Here is a 22,607-nt window from a genome sequence, read left to right on the forward strand (position 1 = left end):
ATCTTTTTTGTTGTTGCTGTTTTATAGCTCAAATATAGCTTTAAAGGTGCCCCGGGGGATGTGCCCTGCATGCCCGTTCGGTAATCTGGTCCTGGCTAGTCTCTTGTACCTTGAAGATGTGTGCTTTAAGGATATGGTGGCCCAGCTCCATGGTCTGCTGCCGGTTCAGTTTCCCCTCTTGTCGCGACAGCATGAAGGCCATGAGTGCGTGTCCACTCCTGTTGAGGAAACACCAAGACTTTTCCCATCAACAACTAAATTGTGCAAAGTGTGCGAAAAACAATGTCTAGGACCTACAGGTGCCGTAGTTATGCCATGGTAGGATGTTCTTACAATGTATCGATGTGAGTGACACATTGTTCATCATCCACTTTCATACTTGGCTGATTGGGGAGTGACGGCTGCTGTTTTTCATTCCAACTAAAGCTTGTTTAATTTCCCCAGGCAGTCGGAGACAGAATTGAGATTTGTAATTTTCTTATCTTGAGAGATTGGAGAGTTTGTTGTAATCATGGTGCATTATTCTATCCATTACTCCACGTCAGCCTCTCTGTTGGCCGGTCTGATTAAACACTGTTAAACGCTAGTGTCTAGGCCCGGCCCGTGAGGAGAGGAGTACAAGCGGTGTAGGCTAGAGAACGCAGCCCTTGTGTTGAATGTAACCACCTTCCTTTTCTCACTGAAGCTCTGCTCTCTGGTGTTAATTACCAGAGAACTTCATTAAAAGACCACGCATGACTGACGTTTCAGTTTGAACTTTTTCCGTTAAGGTGTGCTCTCTCTTTTAAATGGGGCAATAACAAGCTTTTCTTCTAGCTCTGTGTGTCAGTCCTCGTGCCAGGTCTTTGCTTGCTTTTGTTATGACAGATTGTGTTGGAGGGGTCTGAGAGGGGGTGTATAGAGGTCAGTGACTGCAGCTTGGAGGAGGTATGCAAAGGTGAGTCAGAACAGAGAGAAAGTAAGGACAATCATATGCGTCCCAAATGGCACCTTATTCCCTATATAGTGCACTACTTTTGACCCCTATATAGGGAATAGGGTGTCATTTGGGACATGTCCCTAGTATGATTAGTGTGCACTATGGTAGTCACTAATGAGGGTATGAAGAATCCGAGTCTAATCACAGTCTAAAAAGATCACAGTCTAAAGACACATTAGCCCGTTCCACATGGCAGCAACACCGCAGGAAACAATGACTTTTTTGCAGATTGAGATTCCTTGCCAAAATTAATCTAAGATGAAGTGGAACACAGTAAATTCCTTGATAATATTTAAGATAGGATGCATACATATTCCCTTACAATATACAGTAACCACCCAAGTTTGTACGTGTCCCCCTCCTGTTTGGCATTAGCCCATGTCTTCGATCACCAATCTTTGCTACCAAATCATGTGCTTGTTTTCAAAGATTTCTCTTTAAATCTACAATAACACTTCATACTGTGTTGATGCTTTAGGGACCACATAAGTTTTTGTTAGTGATGCACCGCTATGACATTTTTGCCCGATACCGATATCCGATATTTTCCTTGCCACAAAAAAACGATACCGATAACCGATATTTACAATTTTAGCAGCTTTTTAGGCATGCTATTACAGTGAAACTCTATAGCTAGGTGTCATCATCTAAAATGATTAATGGTGGGCGGAACCATCTATGTGAAGCTAGCCACAATAAGGATTAGCCACAATAGTGGACTTGCCTTCAAAATAAAAGTATGTCAATGACAGTGACGCAAATGAATACAAATAGTAGAATTATGCCATAATTGATTAGATCATGCTAAACGACGTTGGAATGTTGTTATATAAAACCAACAAAAGAAAATAATTTGTTAATTTGACAAATATTTGATTGAAATCACACTGGATGTATTATACTTTAGAATTGGGAGCATAGTTATTTCATTGTACATCCTTACCTATGGATTGTGGATCAATGACATGGGGTGACAGTCTACTCAGTGACACCCAGAGAACATTAGCATTGTAGCTCTTATTGCGGGACTGTGAATTGAGCCACATTTATTGTCAGCCTATGTATATTGAACACTATTACAGAGGATAAACAATACTGCGTGGATGTTTTAGAGTCTGATAACTCTAAGGACGTTGGGAAAAAATATATTGGGTATTGACTAGACTGATACCCCATTTCATTGATCCTCAATCCTTAGGTAAAGCTGTACAGTGCAATATGAATGTCAATACACACAATAGGCTGACTGGGGAGGTGATTTCACATAGTCACAGTCCCGCGATATGAGCTACAATGCTAATATTTGCGTAAACTCTTCACAGTTGTGTTCTGTGGGTGTCACCAAGTAAATTGATACCCCATTTCAATGCTTCACCCTCCAACCTTGTTTAACATGATCTAGTCTAAATATGGCATGATTCCACCAATTGTAACCTTCTGCGTCACTTTCAAAGAGGTACTTTTATTTTGAAGGCAAACCGCAAATTCCACTACTGTGCCTAATCCTTTTTGTGGCTAGCTTCACAACACATAACCTGGTCAGGTCGAGCCTCACTAGACAGATAAAGCTAGCTGGCTGCTTATAACGTTAGCTTTGGGCAACAGGGTTAAGTAGCTGGCTAGCTATTTATTTTCACGAACTGAAGTTCAATTTCAAATGGCGAACAACAATACTTACTCACAAGGATTCCTAAATCATTGCTAAGAATAGTGAAAATGACTGCAGTTTCTACTGGTCACTGTTTTCAGATTGGTTATATTGGTGCTAGCTCAATACCAAGCTAAAGCTAGCTAGCTACCCCAGAGGTTGCGGTCGAACAAATAATGCAGTATTGTAAACACATCGTTCGTGGCCGGTGTTTGCGGGTTTGCAGACTTTTATACAGCTTTGACAGTGCTACTGATAGTAGTGGTGGCGCTTGGCTTGCACGTGCAAATTCAGAACACATAACATTCTATAATAGAACGGTTGTATTTGATGTGTCAAATTAAAATCTTATTTAATGCGTCAAATAGTGTTATTGTCAAATAGTGTTATTTGACGTGTATCTTTTTTGACACGCAAAGACCCAAACAGCATTCCATAGTATATCCTGAAGCTAATAGCAGTGACGCTATTACTGTGTAACTCCGGTAGGGCAACATCTGAACAATAGCGCACTTGGTAACGTTGCTCAACCAGTCGCGAAAGTCAACATCACCAACGACAGAGAACGGTTGATTGTCAAGGGCAATGAATTCCATTATCTTAGCATGAATGTATTTTGCCTTTGAGTTGTCTGGCTGAAATGTTTTTACTCTTTCGAATGACTTGTTGACTGCTCGATCCACACAGCAGACATTGTGGGCTAGGTTAGGAATGCTGTGTTGCAGGTGCAAAATTTTAGGTGGCATCATTATGTCATTTACCTACGTTATATAGGTATGCACGTCAGCTTTGATATCGTTTTTTCACATCGGCGTTGAACTAGACATCGGGCCGATACCGATGTTGGCATTTTTAGCTAATATCGTCCAATTCCGATATGTTCACCGATATATCGTGAATCCCTAGTTCTTGTTGTTATAAATGATAGCAACCAAATAGTAGTACACTCTTGACAGTAGTAATGCTAACTACTGTATAGTATACATTTGCTACTAAGCCTACAGTTTGCCAACTCAAGAGTATCTTTGCTGAGAGAAAACCATGTCTAAGAGCAAATTCATTTCCAACCCAAATGAGTGTTGAAATTCAAATGTCGACATCAGTTGCCAGTGGTGTCTGAACTCCATTCAGATGGTTCTTCTATTTCACTGAATAGTGTTTATGGAAACATCCTTGCCAGTAAACAACCTCCCTCATCCGACTTGAGCTAAATCAATTTCCCTACACGCAGAGCACTGAAGGAGCCCTACATTTCAGCAGTCGACCCCATGTAAGATAATGTGACAGGGACGGGACCCAGGATGTATGCTGACAACCCCTGTGTTTCTGCCAAACAACACCAGTAGTGTCCCAAATGGCACCCTATTCCCTATTTAGTCCACCATTTTTTACAAGGACCCATAGGGCTCTGGTCGAAAGTAGTGCACTATATAGGGAATAGGGTGCCATTTGGGATTCAGGCTAGGCTACTTCTCCTGGCATCCATCCCCTCACCCAGCAAAGCACATCTTAACAGCAACAGGAACAAATATGACTTGTCAGCTTCTGTTTCAGAGTTGAGCTATAAAGTCAATAATTTCTTCTGCAGCGAAGCGCAGTCTTCTCCCTCCTCGCGGATTACATAAGTATCCTGCCCCATGTGTATCGATCAATGGCGGTATACAAACTAGGGAGCAATAACATGTCTGTGATTGAGTGAAAAGGAGTGGATTGATATAACTTAAAAGGGAACGCGGCGAAGCTGTCTTGAATGTTCGATTTCCTCTTCAAGTGAAGAAACAGACATCAGACATCAGAGGTCTCCCAGGCAGAGATGAGTCATGCACAACTTCTTATTGATGGTAATTTCCTCCCTCTTTACTGCACAAACAACCATTCAATACTGTCTTGTGCTTGTTTGCTCCTTAAACAAAATGGTACACTGTCTCCCTCGGTATTTACATTTTTAAAAGCGTCTGAAGATCAGAATATGCAGCTCTAAACAAGGTACTGTAATTATTTCTCCTCCTTCTGAGTGCTAGAAGAAATGCCAAAGTGAGCCATCTCTCCTAGGCAACCACACATGGTAGAGAGGCTGCAATTTCAATTCAACACAACTGAATGACTGAAAAGAGAAATCTCCTACTGGCTATGAATGTATTGCTGATTAAAAGCTCTACTGTCAGTGTTAACCCCCTGACAGAATATGCTAGGCACGTTTGTAGGGGGTTCCAGGGTGGGCATTTGAAATGATTTCACTACTCAAATAATATCATGATTTTTTGGGTTGATATCTGAATAGTTGAAATAAACTGAACAAAAATATAAATGCAACTGAGTTACAGTTCATATAAGGAAATCAGTCAATTTAAATAAATTCACGAGGCTCTAATCGATGGATTTCCCATGACTGGGAATACAGATATGCATCTGATGGTCACAGACCCCTTTAAAAAAGGTAGGGGCGTGGATAAAAAAAAACAGTCAGTATTTGTTGTGACCACAATTTGCTTCATGCAGCGCGACACATCTCCTTTGCATAAAGTTGATCAGGCTGTTGATTGTGGCCTGTGGAATGTTGTCCCAGTCCTCTTCAATGGCTGTGCAAAGTTTCTGGATATTGGCAGGAACTGGATATTGGCAGGAACACGTCAATCCAGAGCATCCCAAACATGCTCAATGGGTGACATTTCTGGTGAGTATGCAGGCCATGGAAGAACTGGGACATTTTCAGCTTCCAGGAATTATGTACAGATCCCTTGCGACATGGGGCCATGCATTATCATGCTGAATCATAAGATGATGGCGGCGCATGAATGGCATGACAACGCTCGCCCACATAACACTTCTCCAACGTGCCAGTGGTCATCAAAGTTGAGCATTTACCCACTGAAGTCGGTTACGACGCCAAACTGCAGTCAGGTCAATGCCCTGGTGAGGACGGCGAGCACGCAGATGAGCGACAGTTTGTGCAGAAATTCTTCAGTTGTGCAAACCCACAGTTTCATCAGCTGTCCGGGTGGCTGGTCTCAGACAATCCCGCAGGTGAAGAAGCCGGATGTGGAGGTCCTGGGCTGGCGTGGGTACATGTTGTCTGCGGTTGTGAAGCCGGTTGGACGTACTGCAGCTTATGGTAGAGAAATTAACATTATCTGGCAACAGCTCTGGTGGACATTCCTGTAGTCAGCTATCCAATTGTACGCTCCCACAAAACTCGAGACAACTGTGGCATTATGTTGTGTGATAAAACTGCACATTTTAGAATGGCCTTTTACTGTCCCCAGCATAAGGTACACCTGTGTAATAATTAGGTTATTGATATGCCACACCTGTCAGGTCGATGTATTATCTTGGCAAAGGAGACATGTGTGCATTTGAAAGAAATAAGCTTTTTGTGCCTATGGAATTGTCATGGGATCTTTTATTTCAATTCATAAAACATGGGACCAACACTTTACATGTTGCGTTTCAAATCATTTTTTTTTTTTTTTTTTTTTTTACTTCAATGGAGAATTCCTTGCGTGAATCGGGAGAGAGCTGGTGTGCTGCACTCTGCTTGTTTCAGCAGAATGTGGGGGAGTGGCGGGAGAGGAGCAGGGACCAGTGTGTGTGACAGTCTATGTGTGTGGCAGGAGGGAAAGTAGGCAAACCAACTCGCGCTAGTTAGACAAACGTGTTGCTGCCACAGGTTATCTATCATACCATATGGTAGTGCCTGTCTTGACTGAATCAAATCTTTGCAAAGAAGCTAGCTAGCGACAGTAGCAAGCAAAGTTAGCCAGCTCGCTAGCTAAGGCTAATTGAGGCTATTTTGCTGCGCTCCCTAACTCACTAATTGGGCATAAGTTCACCTAACTAACCAGGGTAGATTTGAGTTAGCCTAGCTCACCTGGGGTCACAGAGGAAGTTGGTGCTCTCTCCGTCTGCCCGCCACACCAACCACTCTCTGAAGGATGGGTGGCAGAACATGCGCGTCTTGTCCCGCCGCTTGATGAGGAAACAGGACAACGTCTCCATGTGCTGCTGGAAGTCGTCCCAGGGCAGCTCACCGCGCACGGCACCCGCGTTGATGGCCTGGAACAGCTGCTCATCCATCATCGGGTGGAGAGACGCCAGCGCTACATTCAGGATGGGCAGCGAGCGCTCGAACGCCGACTGAGTCATGAACTTCATGTTGCACTGCAGCAGGTAGAGCTCGGCCAGCGACACGGGCACTACCTTGTAACTAGCGCTCTTGATCACCAGGTGGCCCCTCTCGAACAGGTCCAGGGTCAGTTTGAGGTACAGATAGGAGCCCTGGCTGCGGGCGATCAGGTGGCTGCTCACCTTGCCCACAATGATGGGGTCGGCCTTGCCATTGAGGGAGATGTTGTTCATGATGTCTTTGCTGCCGTTGATGCGGTACTGGATGTAGGCATTGAGGTCCGTGTTGATTTCCTTGTTCTCTGGGAAATCGTCCAGGGAGATCTTGGAGAAGGGGAGGAGGCTGGTGACTTCCTATGGAAGAAACAAGGATATTGTCATTAGATTTGCTACTGCACTGTAATATTATATTGTTACATTATATTGTTATTATATTATAAATATATGTTCTCCAGTACCATCACCCACACAAAAAAGATGTGTCTATGTAAATGAGAAAGTGGGAAAAACAATAAATCAACTATATAATTTACAAGTAAGTGTATGCCCAGAATTCCAAATTCCTATTCCAAAACGGTTCCACACCACAAAAACCACCACAAAATGAAGAGCTTAATGGACAATCTTCCACTCTCCATGAAGGCTATATCATGTGTGGTTCCTCCAGCTTTTCTTATCAGCCCAGGGTCAGTAAGCACAGGGGGCTAGCTGGAACTGACACTGAGCACTAAGCTATCGGCCTGCCGCAGTCACTCGCCGATGTGTTTGTAAACAAAGGCTTTGGGAGCTGGGAGGTGATAGAGCTGGAGAGAGCAGGAGATGGGGCCATTGGGGAGACTTTTAGTGGGCACGCTGTGGACACAACCCACACTTCAATCTCACTCCTCAGGGTGGGAGAAATCAATCTACCTTAATCCTGCTGCAATCCCCCTGCCTTTCTGGAGAGGATAGAGAAGTAATGCAGCCCAGAGATAACACCTTCTCAGAAAGAGAGTGAGAGCGGGAAAAGAGATAGAGATAGAAGGAGAGTTAGACACAGCGAAAGTGAGCAAGAGAGCGAGAGAGAGAAAAGAGAAAAAAACATACTGAATAATATACAGACTGGCCAAGGTTTCTGAGCAACACCTCACCTAAGAACACCTCACACTTATTAGTCTGTAGTGTTAGCCATTGTGAGCAACCTTGCCCCGAGATCTTGTTTACACTTTGGATGTGTGAGCATGAGGTAACTCTCACACCCTCATCTGGCTCTAGTCTCCACTTATCCTACCCACTTATCCTACCTACTTCCTACCTACTTCATCAAAGAGCCTCCCTAGGTTTGCAAAATTTCAGTAACTTCCCAGGTTTTTGAAAAAATGTACAGGTTTCTTTTTTGGAATGATGGATCAACATGACATGCAGCCTAATCCCAACCCAACCCAAAAAGATCCATGAACACAAACATGAGAAATCCTCTCTCTGGTCCAGGGGTCCTAACACTCAATTTAGAACATACTTGATACCAAAACGATACCACGTAAAAAAAAATATGATTAGTATGATTTCCCCTAGTTGTATTTTTCAGATTTTCGCTCTAGAATTATATTTTTTTAAACAACTAATGCTAAAACCACATCAGGGGACCCTTGTTAAGGTCTGATAAAAATGTGAGAAATTTAGATTTTTTTGTGTAGATACCCTTTAATTCAGGTGCACACCAGCCAGACAGTTGTGTTTGGCTAGAGGTGCTCTTTTAGTGCACTTGTGATGGAGTTTTCAAAACAAATGGCCACTGGATTGATGCAAATAATCCTGATTCTGCCAGGTAGGCATAGGCTACTTTGTAGTTAGCTTCAATTGCCTTTCCATCTCCCCGAAAACGGTTAGGCTATCATTAGCATCGCTAACGGCTACACAAAGTGGTAGACATGTTGGCACTACGTGCACCGCACACAGCAGGGCTCGACAATCAGGTAGACTTGCCAGTGGCACACCGAGCCAGTGCCAAATGAAAGCTACTGGCCCAAATGAAAAAAATACTGTCCCAGGTCAAGATCTGCCAGGAAAGCGAATAATGCGTGCATCATTTCAATAGTAGGTGATTTTTATCTTTCATTTGCGGTTTGAGCAAGTAGCCTATACAGGTTTCATATAGACATTGGCAAGTCAAATTCAATTACTTTTTCAAGCACTTATATGTAATTTTCAAGGACCTACATTTTATACTTTACTGTTGTAATACCCTATAGAAAAAAACTTCCCCCAAAATGTATGCAAAAAATGATGCATTACCACTTTAAGAATGGATTAGCGTTTGCATTGAAGGAAATGTCTGATGTTCAAGGTAGGCTATTCGATGATGACTGAATTGCGCATTGCAAATATTAAACCAAAACGTTTAACTTTTTGTATAACTGGTTTGCATACCCATTCTTGCCTTAGCATTTACTGGTAGATATCATAACTTGAATCATCTTTCCTACTGCTTTCCTACCCCTACTACCGCTGTCGGTCTTCGGTGAGTTGCTCCATGCAACAACCAGCTCTCTGTCCGACAGGTTATGTATAGGCTATATGTTTGCAGTGCGCATGTGATAAATAATCAACATAACAAAATGACATAGCCTAGATTAAAAATAGCGCTGACAGAGATGGTCGCCTCGCTTCAGGTCCTTAGGAAACTATGCAGATAATTGTTTTTTTTATGTATTCATTATTACATTGTTAGCCCAGAAAATCTCAAGTGTTATTACATACAGCCGGGAAGAACTATTGGATATAAAAGCGATGTCAACTTACAACATTACGACCAGGAATACGTCTTTCCTGAAGCGGATCCCTTGTTCGGACCTCCACCCTGGACATAGGATCTTATCCCAGAGGCCGACCCAAAACAACACGGTCGCCGCAGGAGAGGCAGACGGAGTGGCCTACTGGTCAGACTCAGAAGGCGAGCACACCATCCACTGCTCCCGAGCATATAACTTGCCAATGTCAAATCTCTAGATAACAAGGTGGACGAAATTATGGCACGAGTTGCCTTCCAGAGAGACATCAGAGATTGTAACATTCTCTGTTTCATGGAAACATGGCTCACACGGGATATGTTGTCAGAGTTGGTACAGCCACCTGGTTTCTTCATGCATCGCGCCGACAGAAACAAACCTCTCTGGTAAGAAGAAGGGCGGGGGTGTATGCCTTATGATTAACGACTCATGGTGTAATCACAACAACATGTAGGAACTCAAGTCCTTTTGTTCACCTGACCTAGAATTCCTTACAATCAAATGCATTATCTTCCAAGAGAATTCTCTTAGATTATAGTCACAGCTCTGTATATCCCCCCCAAGCAGATACCTTGTTGGCCCTGAAAGAACTTCACTGGACTCTATGTAAACTGGAAACCATATACATCCCGAGGCTGCATTAATTGTAGCTGGGGATTTAAAAAAAGCTAACCTGAGAACAAGACTTCCTAAATTCTATCAGCATATTGAATGAGCGACACGGACTGGTAGCTTTTTGGATCATTGCTACTCTAACTTCCGCGATGCATACAAAGCCCTCCCCCGCCCTGCCTTCGACAAATCTGTCCATGACTCCAATTTGTTGCTCCCAGCCTATAGACAGAAACTTAAACAGGAAACGCCCGTGCTCAGGTCTGTCCAACGCTGGTCTAACCAATCAGATTCCACACTTCAAGATTGCTTCGATCACGTGGACTGGGATATGTTCCGGATAGCCTCAGACAACAACATTGATGTATACGTTGATTCGGTGAGCAAGTTTATTAGCAAGTGCATCAGAGATGTCATACCCACTGTGACTATTAAAACCTTTCCTAACCAGAAACTGTAGATTGATGGCAGCATTCGCGCAAAACTGAAAGCGCGAACCACCGCGTTTAATCATGGCAAGGCGACTGGAAACATGACCGAATCCAAACAGTGCAGCTATTCTCTCCACAAGGCAATCAAACAAGCAAAGCGTCAGTATAGAGACAAAGTAGAGTCGCAATTCAACGGTTCAAACACGAGACGTATGTGGCAGGGTCTACAGTCAATCATGGATTACAAAAAGAAAACCAACCCCGTCGCGGACATCGACGTCTTGCTCCCAGACAAATTAAACAACTTCTTTGCTCATATTGAGGACAATACAGTGCCACTGACACGGCCCGCTACCAAAGCCTGTGGGCTCTCCTTCTCCGTGGCCAACGTGAGCAAAATATTTAAATGTGTTAACCCTCGCAAGGCTGCCGGCCCCGGGCACCCCTAGCCACGTCCTCAGAACATGCGCAGACCAGCTGGCACTGCCAAGTCAAACGGTTGCAAATGCGACTGTTTTGATCACAGTATCGAACCCTGCACATCACAGAATCACCCACACACACAAGGATTAACCAAAATGGAGGAGGAAATAAAAAAAATAACTGAATACGAAATCAGAATAATCCCCATTACCCCTTCAATTCTCCAGTCGCAAGAAAAACAAAACAGAACAGCATAGATCTAACAAATGAGTGCAGTCTCCTTTGCTCCCTGTCTGCAGTGCAGTGTAACTAACTCCTGCCTATGCATACTGATGGATGGTTGGGCCCGTGGCCAGAGTGGCTGAGAGAGCAATAATGACAAGAGCTGGTACAGATATGGCTTTCAGTCAGCTGCCACATTATCCCAAGGCCCAGGATTAATCTCAATTGCACTCCTTGCATCCTCTCTCCTCTCCTCCTTCTGCGAACCTATTGGAGGGAAAGCCAGAGGTCCCTCCCATCTGACCTTCTCCTCCAATGGGTTTTGAGAAGGAGGCGAGGAGAGAGGACGCGAGGAGTATGAAATTGAGATTCTCTGACAGTCTACAGGCTACAGCCTAGCTCTGTCCATCAGACATCAGACTCTGCAAAGAATGCAAAGAAGTGACACCAGGATCTGCGTCTCAAATGGCGTCCTAGTCCCTATGTAGTCAGAGCTCTGGTCAAAAGTAATGCACTACATAGGGAATACGGAATTTGGATCACCCCAGCTCAGCTCATCTCCTCCATTGGTAGACTCAGTGTCAATTTCAGTCAGTGGCTGTCTGCATGTTCCGTTGTCATGCTGTCTTGTTTAACGGGTAACTGTTATTTTTCTCACTCTCTCCACTACTGTCCTCGATGCACTCGACAGAAATTACACTTTGTAGAGGATAGTGTATGACAACAAGAAACGCTTTGTAAAGCAGTTCCTCTTTTACACTTGCCAGGATCTGCCGGTGCTTGTGTCATTCAGTGAGAGAGGTATCAAATATGGATACCCAGACATACCCATGGAGGTTGTAAAATTATCTTAATTCACTTGAAATTGGCAAGTTAGCTGTGCTGAAATGGCCCTTGAATACAGCTAAACTCATCAGCACCCTTACCGAGAAAAATACAAGTTGTCAATTCAATTAATTCGTGAATTATAGGATATCAACATGAATACCTGTATGGTGACATATTAACATTTACATTTGAGTAATTTATAAGACGCTCTTATCCAAAGTGACTTACAGAGGCAATTAGTGTTAAGTGCATTGCTCAAGGGCACGTTGACAAATTTTTCACCAAGTCAGCTCGGGGATTGAAACCGGTGACCTTTCGGTTACTGGCCTAACGCTCTTGACCGCTAGGCTACCTGTCGCCCTACATATACAAATAGGCAGATTACAAAATATCCCTGTCATTAAGTCATACTGTACATTACTTGGACAGTATAACACCATCTTAAGTTGCAACATTAACTTTTCTGTAATCATACACCGTACAGTAGGAGTGTACATGTAGACTCACCAGTAGGTTGACTCGGACAGTAACAACCAGTTTGAGCCAGGAGGGGAACTTGGAGATTATCTTGGTGATGAAGGAGGCAATGGTGTCTCCGTAGTCGGGCTTGTGGAACTCTGCCTCGTTTAGCCCGTCTATCAGTATGATATGGTCTTCTTCTGGAATCTTCATCTCTAAACACACACACACACACACACACACACACACACACACACACACACACACACACACACACACACACACACACACACACACACACACACACACACACACACACACACACACACACACACACACACACACACACACACACACACGGATCAGTAGAGAAGACATGGTGGAAAGAAACAAATCGACAATTCATAAACCTATCAGGCCAAGTCGACTGCAAACATGCCAGTTTGTTCTCATAAAATTTAGGCTAGACATACAAGCTGCGTCCAGAAACGTGTCAGTGAAAATAAAAACTGAACATACAGCAGAGAAAGAGAGTAAGATAGTTGGACACCACACTTAAAAAGAACTACAAACAACTTTGTACTTAGATAACATCTCTCTGCACTGCAGTGCCTGGTGCATTAACACATCTTAAGACAGTTTACTCTGGTATTCTCCCACATCTCTACAACTAGCACAGTGATGAATGAACATGAGTGTGTTTTAGTCCGCAGCCATATTGACAGTGCAGTACGCTAAACTGCTCTGTGGTGAGACCGCAGCGGGGATCTGCTCTTCTTCACTGCAGTATCTAAGCCATGCTTTCACAGCAGCGGAACGACAGGGCCCTTGTGTGCATCCCAAATGGCACTCTATTTCCTATATAGTGCACTACTTTTGACCATAGGCTACTTGTCAAAAAGTAGTGCACTATATAGGGAATAGAGTGCCATTTGGGACACAAGCTAGTGTTCCTCCTCACATCCAGCTTTGCACAGTGATCAGAAACACGCTAAAATATAAATGACAGGAAAATGTGCAGATTTCAACTCCCCTACCAGTTGGGATGTTTCAACCCCCCCAGCATCATTGTGATGGAGTGGACAAATCAACACTTCCCCCCCATATCAAGACCAATCAAACACGGTCATTCATTTCAATAAGGAACAGGGGGCAGTCGTGAGGGGCCCCGTCACAGGAGAGCTGCTGCATGCCCTGGCTGCACATTGGTCCTCATTCTTTTCCATCTCCATCATTCCAACACTGGGTTTGTATATCTACATCGTCTGTTTAGGCTCCTGCAGTAACATATCGATTCACTGCAGAGCAGGGAAAATAGTAGGTTGTGTTGTCTTTGCAAAACGGACTTGATCTTGCGATAGTCGTGTTTCTGTCTGTCTGTCTCGGAGAGATGCATCCGTCACCAAGTTTACGCTTCCTTGGAGAGGCACTATTCTTCTGCCCTGACAACAATAACAAAGTAATACTAACCATTTAGTGTAACATCAATTCAAATCAATGTTGTCAAAGCAAACGCAGAGCTCCTACATTGAGCAATTAACAATGTCCCCGCAGACTATGCTCCCTCTGTACAGCCAGCACTTAACCCATTTAACTTTTTATGGCTGCAGGGGCAGTATTGAGCAGCTTGGATGAAAAGGTGCCCATTGTAAATGGCCAGCTCCTCAGTCTCAGTTGCTAATATATGCATATTATTATTAGTATTGGATAGAAAACACTCTAAAGTTTCCAAAACGGTCAAAATATTGTCTGTGAGTATAACAGAACTGATATTGCAGGCAAAACCCTGAGGAAAATCCAAACAGGAAGTGGCTTCTATTTTGAAAACTCCATGTTCCATAGCCTACCTTTGCTGGATTTAAAGGGATATGAACTAGATTCCTTTTCCTATCGCTTCCTCAAGGTGTCCAAATCCAAAGTCTTCAGACATAGTTTCAGGCTTTTATTTTGAAAAATGAGCCAGAACGATAACATCTCGTCAAGTGGTCACATGAGTTTTGCTCGCGCAACAGAGTTTGGACAGCCATTGTTTTTCCCTCTCCTACTGCGAAAGACATTTGCGGTTGATATATTATCGATTATATATTTTAAAAACAACCTGAGGATTGATTATAAAAAACGTTTGACATGTTTCTGTGGACATTATGGAAACTATTTGGAATTTTCGTCTGCGTTGTCGTGACCGCTCTTTCCTGTGGATTTCTGAACATAACGCGCCAAACAAACGGAGGTATTTTGGATATAAAAATAATCTTTATGGAACAAAAGGAACATTTATTGTCTAACTGGGAGTCTCGTGAGTGAAAACATCCGAAGATCATCAAAGGTAAACGATTAATGTGATTGCTTTTCTGATTTTCGTGACCGAGCTACTTGATGCTAAGTGTACTTAATGTTTTGTCGAGCGATCGATAAACTTACACAAACGCTTGGATTGCTTTCGCTGTAAAGGATAATTTCAAAATCTGACACGACAGGTGGATTAACAAAAGGCTAAGCTGTGTTTTCCTATATTGCACTTGTGATTTCATGAATATAAATATTTTTTGTCATATTTATTGAATGTAGTGCTATGCTATTCAGCGGTTGTTGATGACAATTAACCCGTTAACGGGATTGCAGCCATAACAGGTTAACTCAGGTATTTCAGGTTCTTTGTGTAAGGAATGGAACCAATTTATCTCAGCTGGCTGGAAGAAGTGGAAAGCACAGAAAATGGTCTCTGAAGGGACCTTGGGTAGCCGTTTGCGATTTAAGTCATCTAAGCAAACCTGTGGTTTACAGTTATAATACACTCAGAAACCTTGAGCCACTGAAGGCCTAGATTATAGTATGGATTCAATGTGTGCTTTCAAGACATAATTCTGGACCATGAACACCAGTGACAATGAGACAGTCAGATATGAATGAACCTAGGTGTAACTGGTTTAGCATCGTACCCTTGCGGAGGTTGGCCAGCGGCTCCAACACGCCCCTGCGGAAGGCTGCCATTGGGTCCTGGACGCAGGAGCGCAGACTGAGCATGCTCTGTAGATAGGAATCCTTCAGCAACAGCTCTCTATAGGCGGTGAGCTGGTGTGCTCTGCACAGCAGGGCAGCGATACTGTGCACAAACTCTGGGACCAGGCAGGTGTAGGTGTTGTCAGCCTGGCAGTAGTGATATGCAACCACCTGGACGGGAGAAAAAAAAGAGTACAATTGTTTAGGAACTTTAGTGGTTTAAAATGTATAAGACGTTAACCTTTGGTGTATTACCAAACCATACAACAACATCGACTGTGAGTAGCTTACATTGTTGTTGGTTTATGTCATCAGAAATCTACTAAGCTGGCTGTGTGACCTCAAAGTTCTTGTAAAGCCAATAGGCTTGGTGACTAAAAGGCATTTGATGCAATACATAGGGCCCTATAAAATCAGTTATATTTTTGCCTGATTCCCCTACATTATTGTATTTCATATTGATTTCGAATTTTTAGAACTGTTAAGGTATAAAAAATATATATAAAATAATGAATTTGGCATTACTGCTCCTATTAGCCAATAGAAATGCATTGAATAGCAGATTAACTACATGGAACAACAGATAGACAAAAAAAATCTAAACAAAGTTTGTTCTGATGTGACGGTCCGACAGTGCACTAGGGAAGTATTCAGTCCACCTGTGGTAAATTCAATATATTGGACATGATTTGGAAAGGCACACACCTGTCTATATAAGGTCCCAGAGCAAAATCCAAGCCATGGGGTCGAAGGAATTGTCCGTAGAGCTCCGAGACAAGATTGTGTCGAGGCACAGATCTGGGGAAGGTTACCAAAAAATGTCTGGAGCATTGAAGGTCCCCAAGAACACGGTGGCCTCCATCGGTGCCCTCCAAATGGAAGAGGTTTGGAACCAAGACTCTTCCTAGAGCTGGCCGCCTGGCCAAACTGAATCGGGGGAGAAGGTCCTTGGTCAGGGAGAGGACCAAGAACCCGGTGGTCACTCTGACAGAGCTCCAGAGTTCCTCTGTGGAGATAGGAGAACCTTCCAGAAGGACAACCATCTATGTAGCACTTCACCAATCAGGCCTTTATGGTCGAGTGGCCAGACGGAAGCCACCTCTCAGTACAAAGCACAGGCAGCACATCCTACTTTTAGAGCTCCACTTGGGAGACAGTATTTGGGGAGGTTAGTTGAGGTCGTTGAGCAATGCTTTTTATTTATTTATTTTATTTAACCTTTATTTAACTTTATTTAATGCTTCAACCAGTTCATCATCATCCCCTCTGTCTGGGTAGGGTATGCCACCTGGGTCATATTCATTAGTGCACAACATAGCAAAATGTTTTGCAATGGAAAACTTAACAAATATTTATTGTTGGACAAATCCAGGTAGACCCCTATCCGTTTCAGCCTGTTTGCTTCCGTTTCGTTCCTAGTGAATACAACCCTGCTCAAGTGGACTGGAGTGGGTTATAGCCTAGTGGGTGTTGGTTAGTCAGACGATTGCGTATGAAGGTCACAATACAAGGACAAGCCTTCAAGTCCCAGCTTTGATTTCATACCAACAAATAGCTACTGTATTTTCTCACCGCCAAATTCCATTGTATAATGGCAAAAGTGGAATGAGGTCAGGGCTGGCTTAGTCTATATACCGAACTGATGTATTTAGGGACCTATAAAAGGGGAGTACGCGTAGATGCTAATGATAACCGTCTTCTGGTAGAGATGCGAAAGGCTTTCCCATAAATCTTCCCAAATAAATGTTAACTACAAAGTAGCCTATGCCTACCTGGCAGAATGATTTCATGTTTATTTGCATCAATCCAGTGATTCAGGCCAAAGAGTTCAATCTTGATTTCATCAGACCTTTAGGTGCCTTTTGGCAAACTCCAAGCAGGCTATAATGTGCCTTTTACTGAACAGGTTCTGCTGTGTTCGCGGACATCTGACTTGGACAGGGGTTGGGGGATGGGAGAAGGGCTGTGGGACCCTGTGGATCTGTCTCTCTCTCTCTCTCTGTCTCCTAATTACAATCAAACCTGGAGGAGCTGAGACACTTTACAGGGCAGCAGGACAAGAGGAGGGAGAAGCAGGTGACTGGCTAGGTGCTACTGCACCTTAGCGCACCACATAGCAGCCCTGACTCTGTCTGGGTCTACTGCAGAAGGACTCAATTCCTGGAGCCTGTCCCCAGGCACAATGATGAAGACGTCCCAGAGAGGTCAGAGAGACAGTTGGCCCATAACAACACCAGTCTCAGAACCGCACATTCACTATCAGATGAGAAATATAGTATAAATATGTCCCATGCAAATTTCTTGGATGCAACCTGTGAGTAAATCACACCCAAATAGTCTGATTTGAAATGAGAGAAATATAACCCTCGCAACAGATAAAACAAGAGTAAGCACTTTAACTGTAACAAAGTAGTGCTCTCATGATGATCTCTGTCACAGATCTAAATGGCAGAGGAAGTTGGCACACGATTGTGGCCTAGGACGAGGGAAGGGGGACCTTGAGGCGCAGGCCTGGCCGCCGCCATTACGGCTGCTTCCTTCATAATTTCCAATGAAATGATCAAATTATTATTGAATCGTCTGCTTGACGGATGGCGTTCTTTCCTGTTTGGACAGACGGGGCTAACAGGGATGGCTTGTCCTACACCTCCTCGGGGGTAAACTTTCTGGACCAACGCAGCCTTCTGAGAGAGACTGCCAAGCTAACATGATGAATCTACAGAGCCTTCACAAGTGGTGGAGAATTCCACTTCTTCACTGGGCATAATAATAAAGCGGCAGAAGCAAGGACCATTGCCAAAGTACTGTTACTAGCTCTGCTGCCAAGACATTTCTCACACTGAGACAATTAAGTCAAACGAGCTGCTACTGACAAAAAAAATCTGAATAATGAAGAGCTGTATCGGAGCAAAAAACCTAGCTTTGTATTCGATATGACATACTGCTGTGAGAGAGACACAATGCCGTTAGACACTGGGCGTGGGGTAAGTAGATGTCCATTGTTGTGGATGGATTAGAATGAAAGAGAGGAGACTTGCTAATCAGAAACTGTTTCACTGTACAGCTACTCTGTAGTAACCTGAGAGGAAGGATGCAGTAACATTGAGCTACAATGTCTCACTGATGTGTATCATACTGTACATCCCATGCAGACCACTACCTCATCAAAGAGACATGAACATCTGGTGTTTGTCAAGTATTTCTAGGTGATTCTCTGCAGTACAACTGGATGTTTTCAGAGTCGTGATCGACTGTAATTAATTTCCAATTCAGGGACAAAACCTTGAAGTGTGATTGTGCTCATATAAGCGAATCAAGCGATACCAGTGCCTAATTGCAACTGCAAAAGCATAAAATACTTTGCGGATTCATCCGTGAGTGCCCTGGATATGAGGGTGGATTTGAAGAGCGGCACCTCCTTTTCATTTAGCCGTGATAACTTACAATGCAATGTTGCGTGGCAGTCACAACACCACAGGAACGCTCCTTTGAGAGACGCTGTTGAAAGCAGTTTAGTGCATAATTGGTATGAGGGATTCACAGAGTTTAAATATGTTAAAGGGGCAGTGCAGTCCAAAACTAGATTTTCTAGTTTTTTGTTATGATATTTCCACACTACGACGTCGAAATAACACTCTGAAATTGTCAAAATTATAATAATGCCCTTTTAGTGTAAGAGCCTGTCCAGGTGGGATGGAGTTTTTGGCCCAAAGCATAACACCACAATCTGATCTGATTATTCTGACCAATGACCAGTCAGTCATCTTTAATTTGCTTATGTATCCTCCTACATTAAAGGGGTAAAGGGGTCCGCATGCCTTCCATCCGAAACAGTTCGTGAATATATTATGACAAAAAAAATGTGGCTGTTTGTGCACACAAAACATTTTCTTGAGGCAAGCCGAAGTCTACGCCCCTTTGTCGTTGATTGATCAGCCTGAGAACAACATACGGGATCAATAGAAGGAGCAAATTAGTTGAATTCCCAGCCTTTGATATCATACAACAAACTCCGCAAGACCTTATGCATGTAATTCTGGAGGGCGTAGCCCCATTGGAAATCAAATGTGTTTTGAATCATCATGTTGTGTCAGGGCAGATTGATCTGGACTCAGTGAATTCTGCTATTCTTGGTTTCCCTTATTCCCCTCTAGATGTTAGAGATGTTAGAGATCAGCCATCCCCAATTTATGTTAGTACATTAACGTCAAGTGATGGTAAACTAAAACAGTCATCTGGGCAAATGCTTGTCCTGCTAAGGATATTGCCATTTGTTTTGGAGAGTTTGGAAGTCAATGCATATATACAACTGATAATTGAGCTAATAGAAATTATACAGATAGTATTTGCACCTATTCTTTCCATTGCGACAGTGTCTAGGTTGAAGTTACTCATTGAAAATCATTTGAAGTATTTGGAAGGAGCTTTTTCCAGACCTCAATGTTATACCTAAACAGCATTATATGATACATTTGCCATCACAGATAAAGTAATTGGGTCCAATGGTCAGATATACAGTATATGTATGCGGTTCGAGTCGAAACATTGTTTCTTTAAACAATGGGCTTCCAAGCTAAATTAAAAAAATATTTGCAAGTCTTTGATCAATCAGAACCAAATATATAAAAGCTGCCAAAATGTTGACAGTTCAACGCACCCATTTTTTTTCAAATGAAAGGGAGATGGGACCTGAATCAGAGGTTAAAGATCTACAATATTTACGTGGAAAATTTAGGGACTTCCTAGGTTTCAATGAAGTAAACCATGCTGTATCAGTCAAATGGCTTGTGATAAATTGTAATAAATACATAACTCAGAAGTCCATGATCTTTGCCAACGTACTGAATGGTTATATGCCAGAATTTGGACTGGTCAAAAACCTATTTCTTGTTGATTCTAGGCTTTATTGTTTAGAATGTCAACCATGTCAAACTATACGCTTTGATAGAAACGTCATGGCTTATCAAGTTGAGGTCCCACACCTTGCACAGGCCACTGAGTTAGTGGATGCTGAAAAGCTGGTTGATTTTACCTCTTATTACACAATTAGCAACAAGAGCCAAACTTATGTACAAGTCAAATACCATCTTGGGGATGTAATAGAATTGTACAACAGTTCAAATGACTCATAGTGTGTTCCCCAGATATGAAAAGTGTACTGTCTTTGTTCTGTACTGTATTTTGTCTACATGATTGCTGTGTGTAAGATGACAATAAAACAGTGGATTCCATTTGGTCATTATCTGTTCTTAATATGTGAAGAGATGAAAAGGATAAGATGCTTGAAATAAGAAATTATGACTTTGACAAAGTGTTGTCAGTGTTGATCAAACAGCTTTTTAATTCTGGTAATTCTAGATTCAAGCATTAAGTTACTCAGAACCAGTAATGCAATCTCAGTAACACATTATATTATCTTATTAAGATAATTAAGGACAAAAAAGCTTGAAACAAGTGAAATGCTCTATTAAGATAATTAAGGACAAAAAAGCTTGAAACAAGTGAAATGCTCTAACATAAAAACTGCCTGGTAAGAAAGAATAAAAAACAAGCATATATTGCTTCAATATAAGATATTTAATCTTATTTAGATTTCAATTTTTGCAGTGTAGGGATTTTTCAATTAAGTGTTTGTTGTCATTCAACGAGAGATGAAGGTCTTTTAAGGGAGCATGCGTGCACACTCACTCGGTTCGCCTAGCTGAGTTCGGCTAGGCGACACCTTAAGTGGGGTAGGCTTTAGAGCACTCCAGTCATTGAGGGCCTGATTGGTGTCACACTTTTTCTCCATCCCTAGCAAACACAGCTGATTAATCAAATTGCATTCTTAACTGAAGATCATGATTAGGTGATTATTGGAGTCAGGTGTGTTAGCTGGGGCTGGAGCAAAACCGCGACACCAATCAGGCTCTCTCGAGGACTGCAATTGCCCACACCTACTCTAGACAATCCTATCCACCAAACAGGGCTGTGTATGTAAATCAGGGGTGTCAAACTCATTCCACGGAGGGCCTAGTGTCTGCAGGTTTTTGGTTTTTCCTTTCAATAAAGCCCTAGACAACCAGGTGTGGGGAGTTCCTAACTAATTAGTGATGTTAATTCATCAATCAAGTACAAGGGAGGAGCGAAAACCCGCAGACACTCGGCCCTCCGTGGAATGAGTTTGACACCTGTGATGTAAATTATTAACCCGGGGTGTAGCCACACTACATGGCCAAGAGTATGAGGACACGTCTTCGAATTAGTGGATTTGGCTATTTCAGCCACACGTTGCTGACAGGTGTATAAAATCGAGCTCACAGCCATGCAATCTCCATAGATAAACATTGTCAGTAGAATGGCCCGTACTGAAGAGCTCAGTGACTTTCAACGTATCACAGTCATAGGATTCCAACAAGTCAGTTCATCAAATTTCTGCCCTGCTAGAGCTGCCCCTGTCAACTGTTAGTGCTGTTATTGTGAATTGGAAACGTCTAGGAGCAACAACGGCTCAGTAGTGAGATGCAACACTCACTACCGAGTTCCTAAACTGCCTCTCGAAGCAACGTCATCACAAGAACTGTTCGTCGGGAGCATCATGAAATGGGTTTCCATGGCCAAGAAGCCGCACACAAGCCTAAGATCACCATGCGCAATTCCAAGCGTCTGCTGGAGTGGTGTAAAGTTGCTCCGCCATTGGACTCTTGAGCAGTGGTAACGCGTTCTCTGGAGTGATGAATCACGCATTCCCATCTGTTTGGAGGATGACAGGAGAACAATACCTGCCCGAATGCACAGTGCCAACTGTAAAGTTTGGTGGAGGACGAATAATGGTTTGGGGCTGTTTTTCATGGTTCGGGCTAGGCCCCTTTGTTCCAGTGAAGGGAAATATTAATGCTACAGCATACAATGATATTCCAGACAATTCTGGGCTTCAACTTTGTGACAACAGTTTAGGGAAGGCCCTTACCTGTTTCAGCATCATAATGCCCCTGTGCCCAAAGCGAGGTCCATACAGAAATAGTTTGTTGAGATCGGTGTGGAAGAACTTGACTGGCCTGAGGTTGACCTCAACCCTACCGAGCACCTTTGGGATGAATTGTTATGATGACTGCAAGCCAGACCCAATCGCCCAA

At 43.0% G+C, this 22,607-nt stretch overlaps 1 protein-coding gene across 14 annotated transcripts in view; it reads right to left on the reverse strand.

The window, feature by feature from the left end:
* The window catches only part of LOC129821321 (protein TANC1-like), a 289,442-nt gene that overhangs the window by 43,965 nt on the left and 222,870 nt on the right, over positions 1 to 22,607 (reverse strand). For 13 of the 14 annotated variants that reach the window (XR_008754295.1, XM_055878874.1, XM_055878872.1 and 10 more), the window contains 4 exons: positions 15,432 to 15,663; positions 12,541 to 12,707; positions 6,496 to 7,103; positions 110 to 218 (listed from right to left, as the gene is read on the reverse strand). Coding sequence is in view for 13 of the 14 variants with exons in the window: in XM_055878874.1 (XP_055734849.1) it covers positions 110 to 218; positions 6,496 to 7,103; positions 12,541 to 12,707; positions 15,432 to 15,663 (1,116 nt within the window). In the remaining variant the exon portion in view is untranslated. Of the gene's footprint in view, positions 1 to 109; positions 219 to 6,495; positions 7,104 to 7,658; positions 7,717 to 12,540; positions 12,708 to 15,431; positions 15,664 to 22,607 lie in introns of those variants that run through there. The other variant, XM_055878879.1, reaches the window with a different exon arrangement.

Source organism: Salvelinus fontinalis, chromosome 23 (assembly GCF_029448725.1).
Source record: "Salvelinus fontinalis isolate EN_2023a chromosome 23, ASM2944872v1, whole genome shotgun sequence".
Taxonomy (NCBI): domain Eukaryota; kingdom Metazoa; phylum Chordata; class Actinopteri; order Salmoniformes; family Salmonidae; genus Salvelinus; species Salvelinus fontinalis.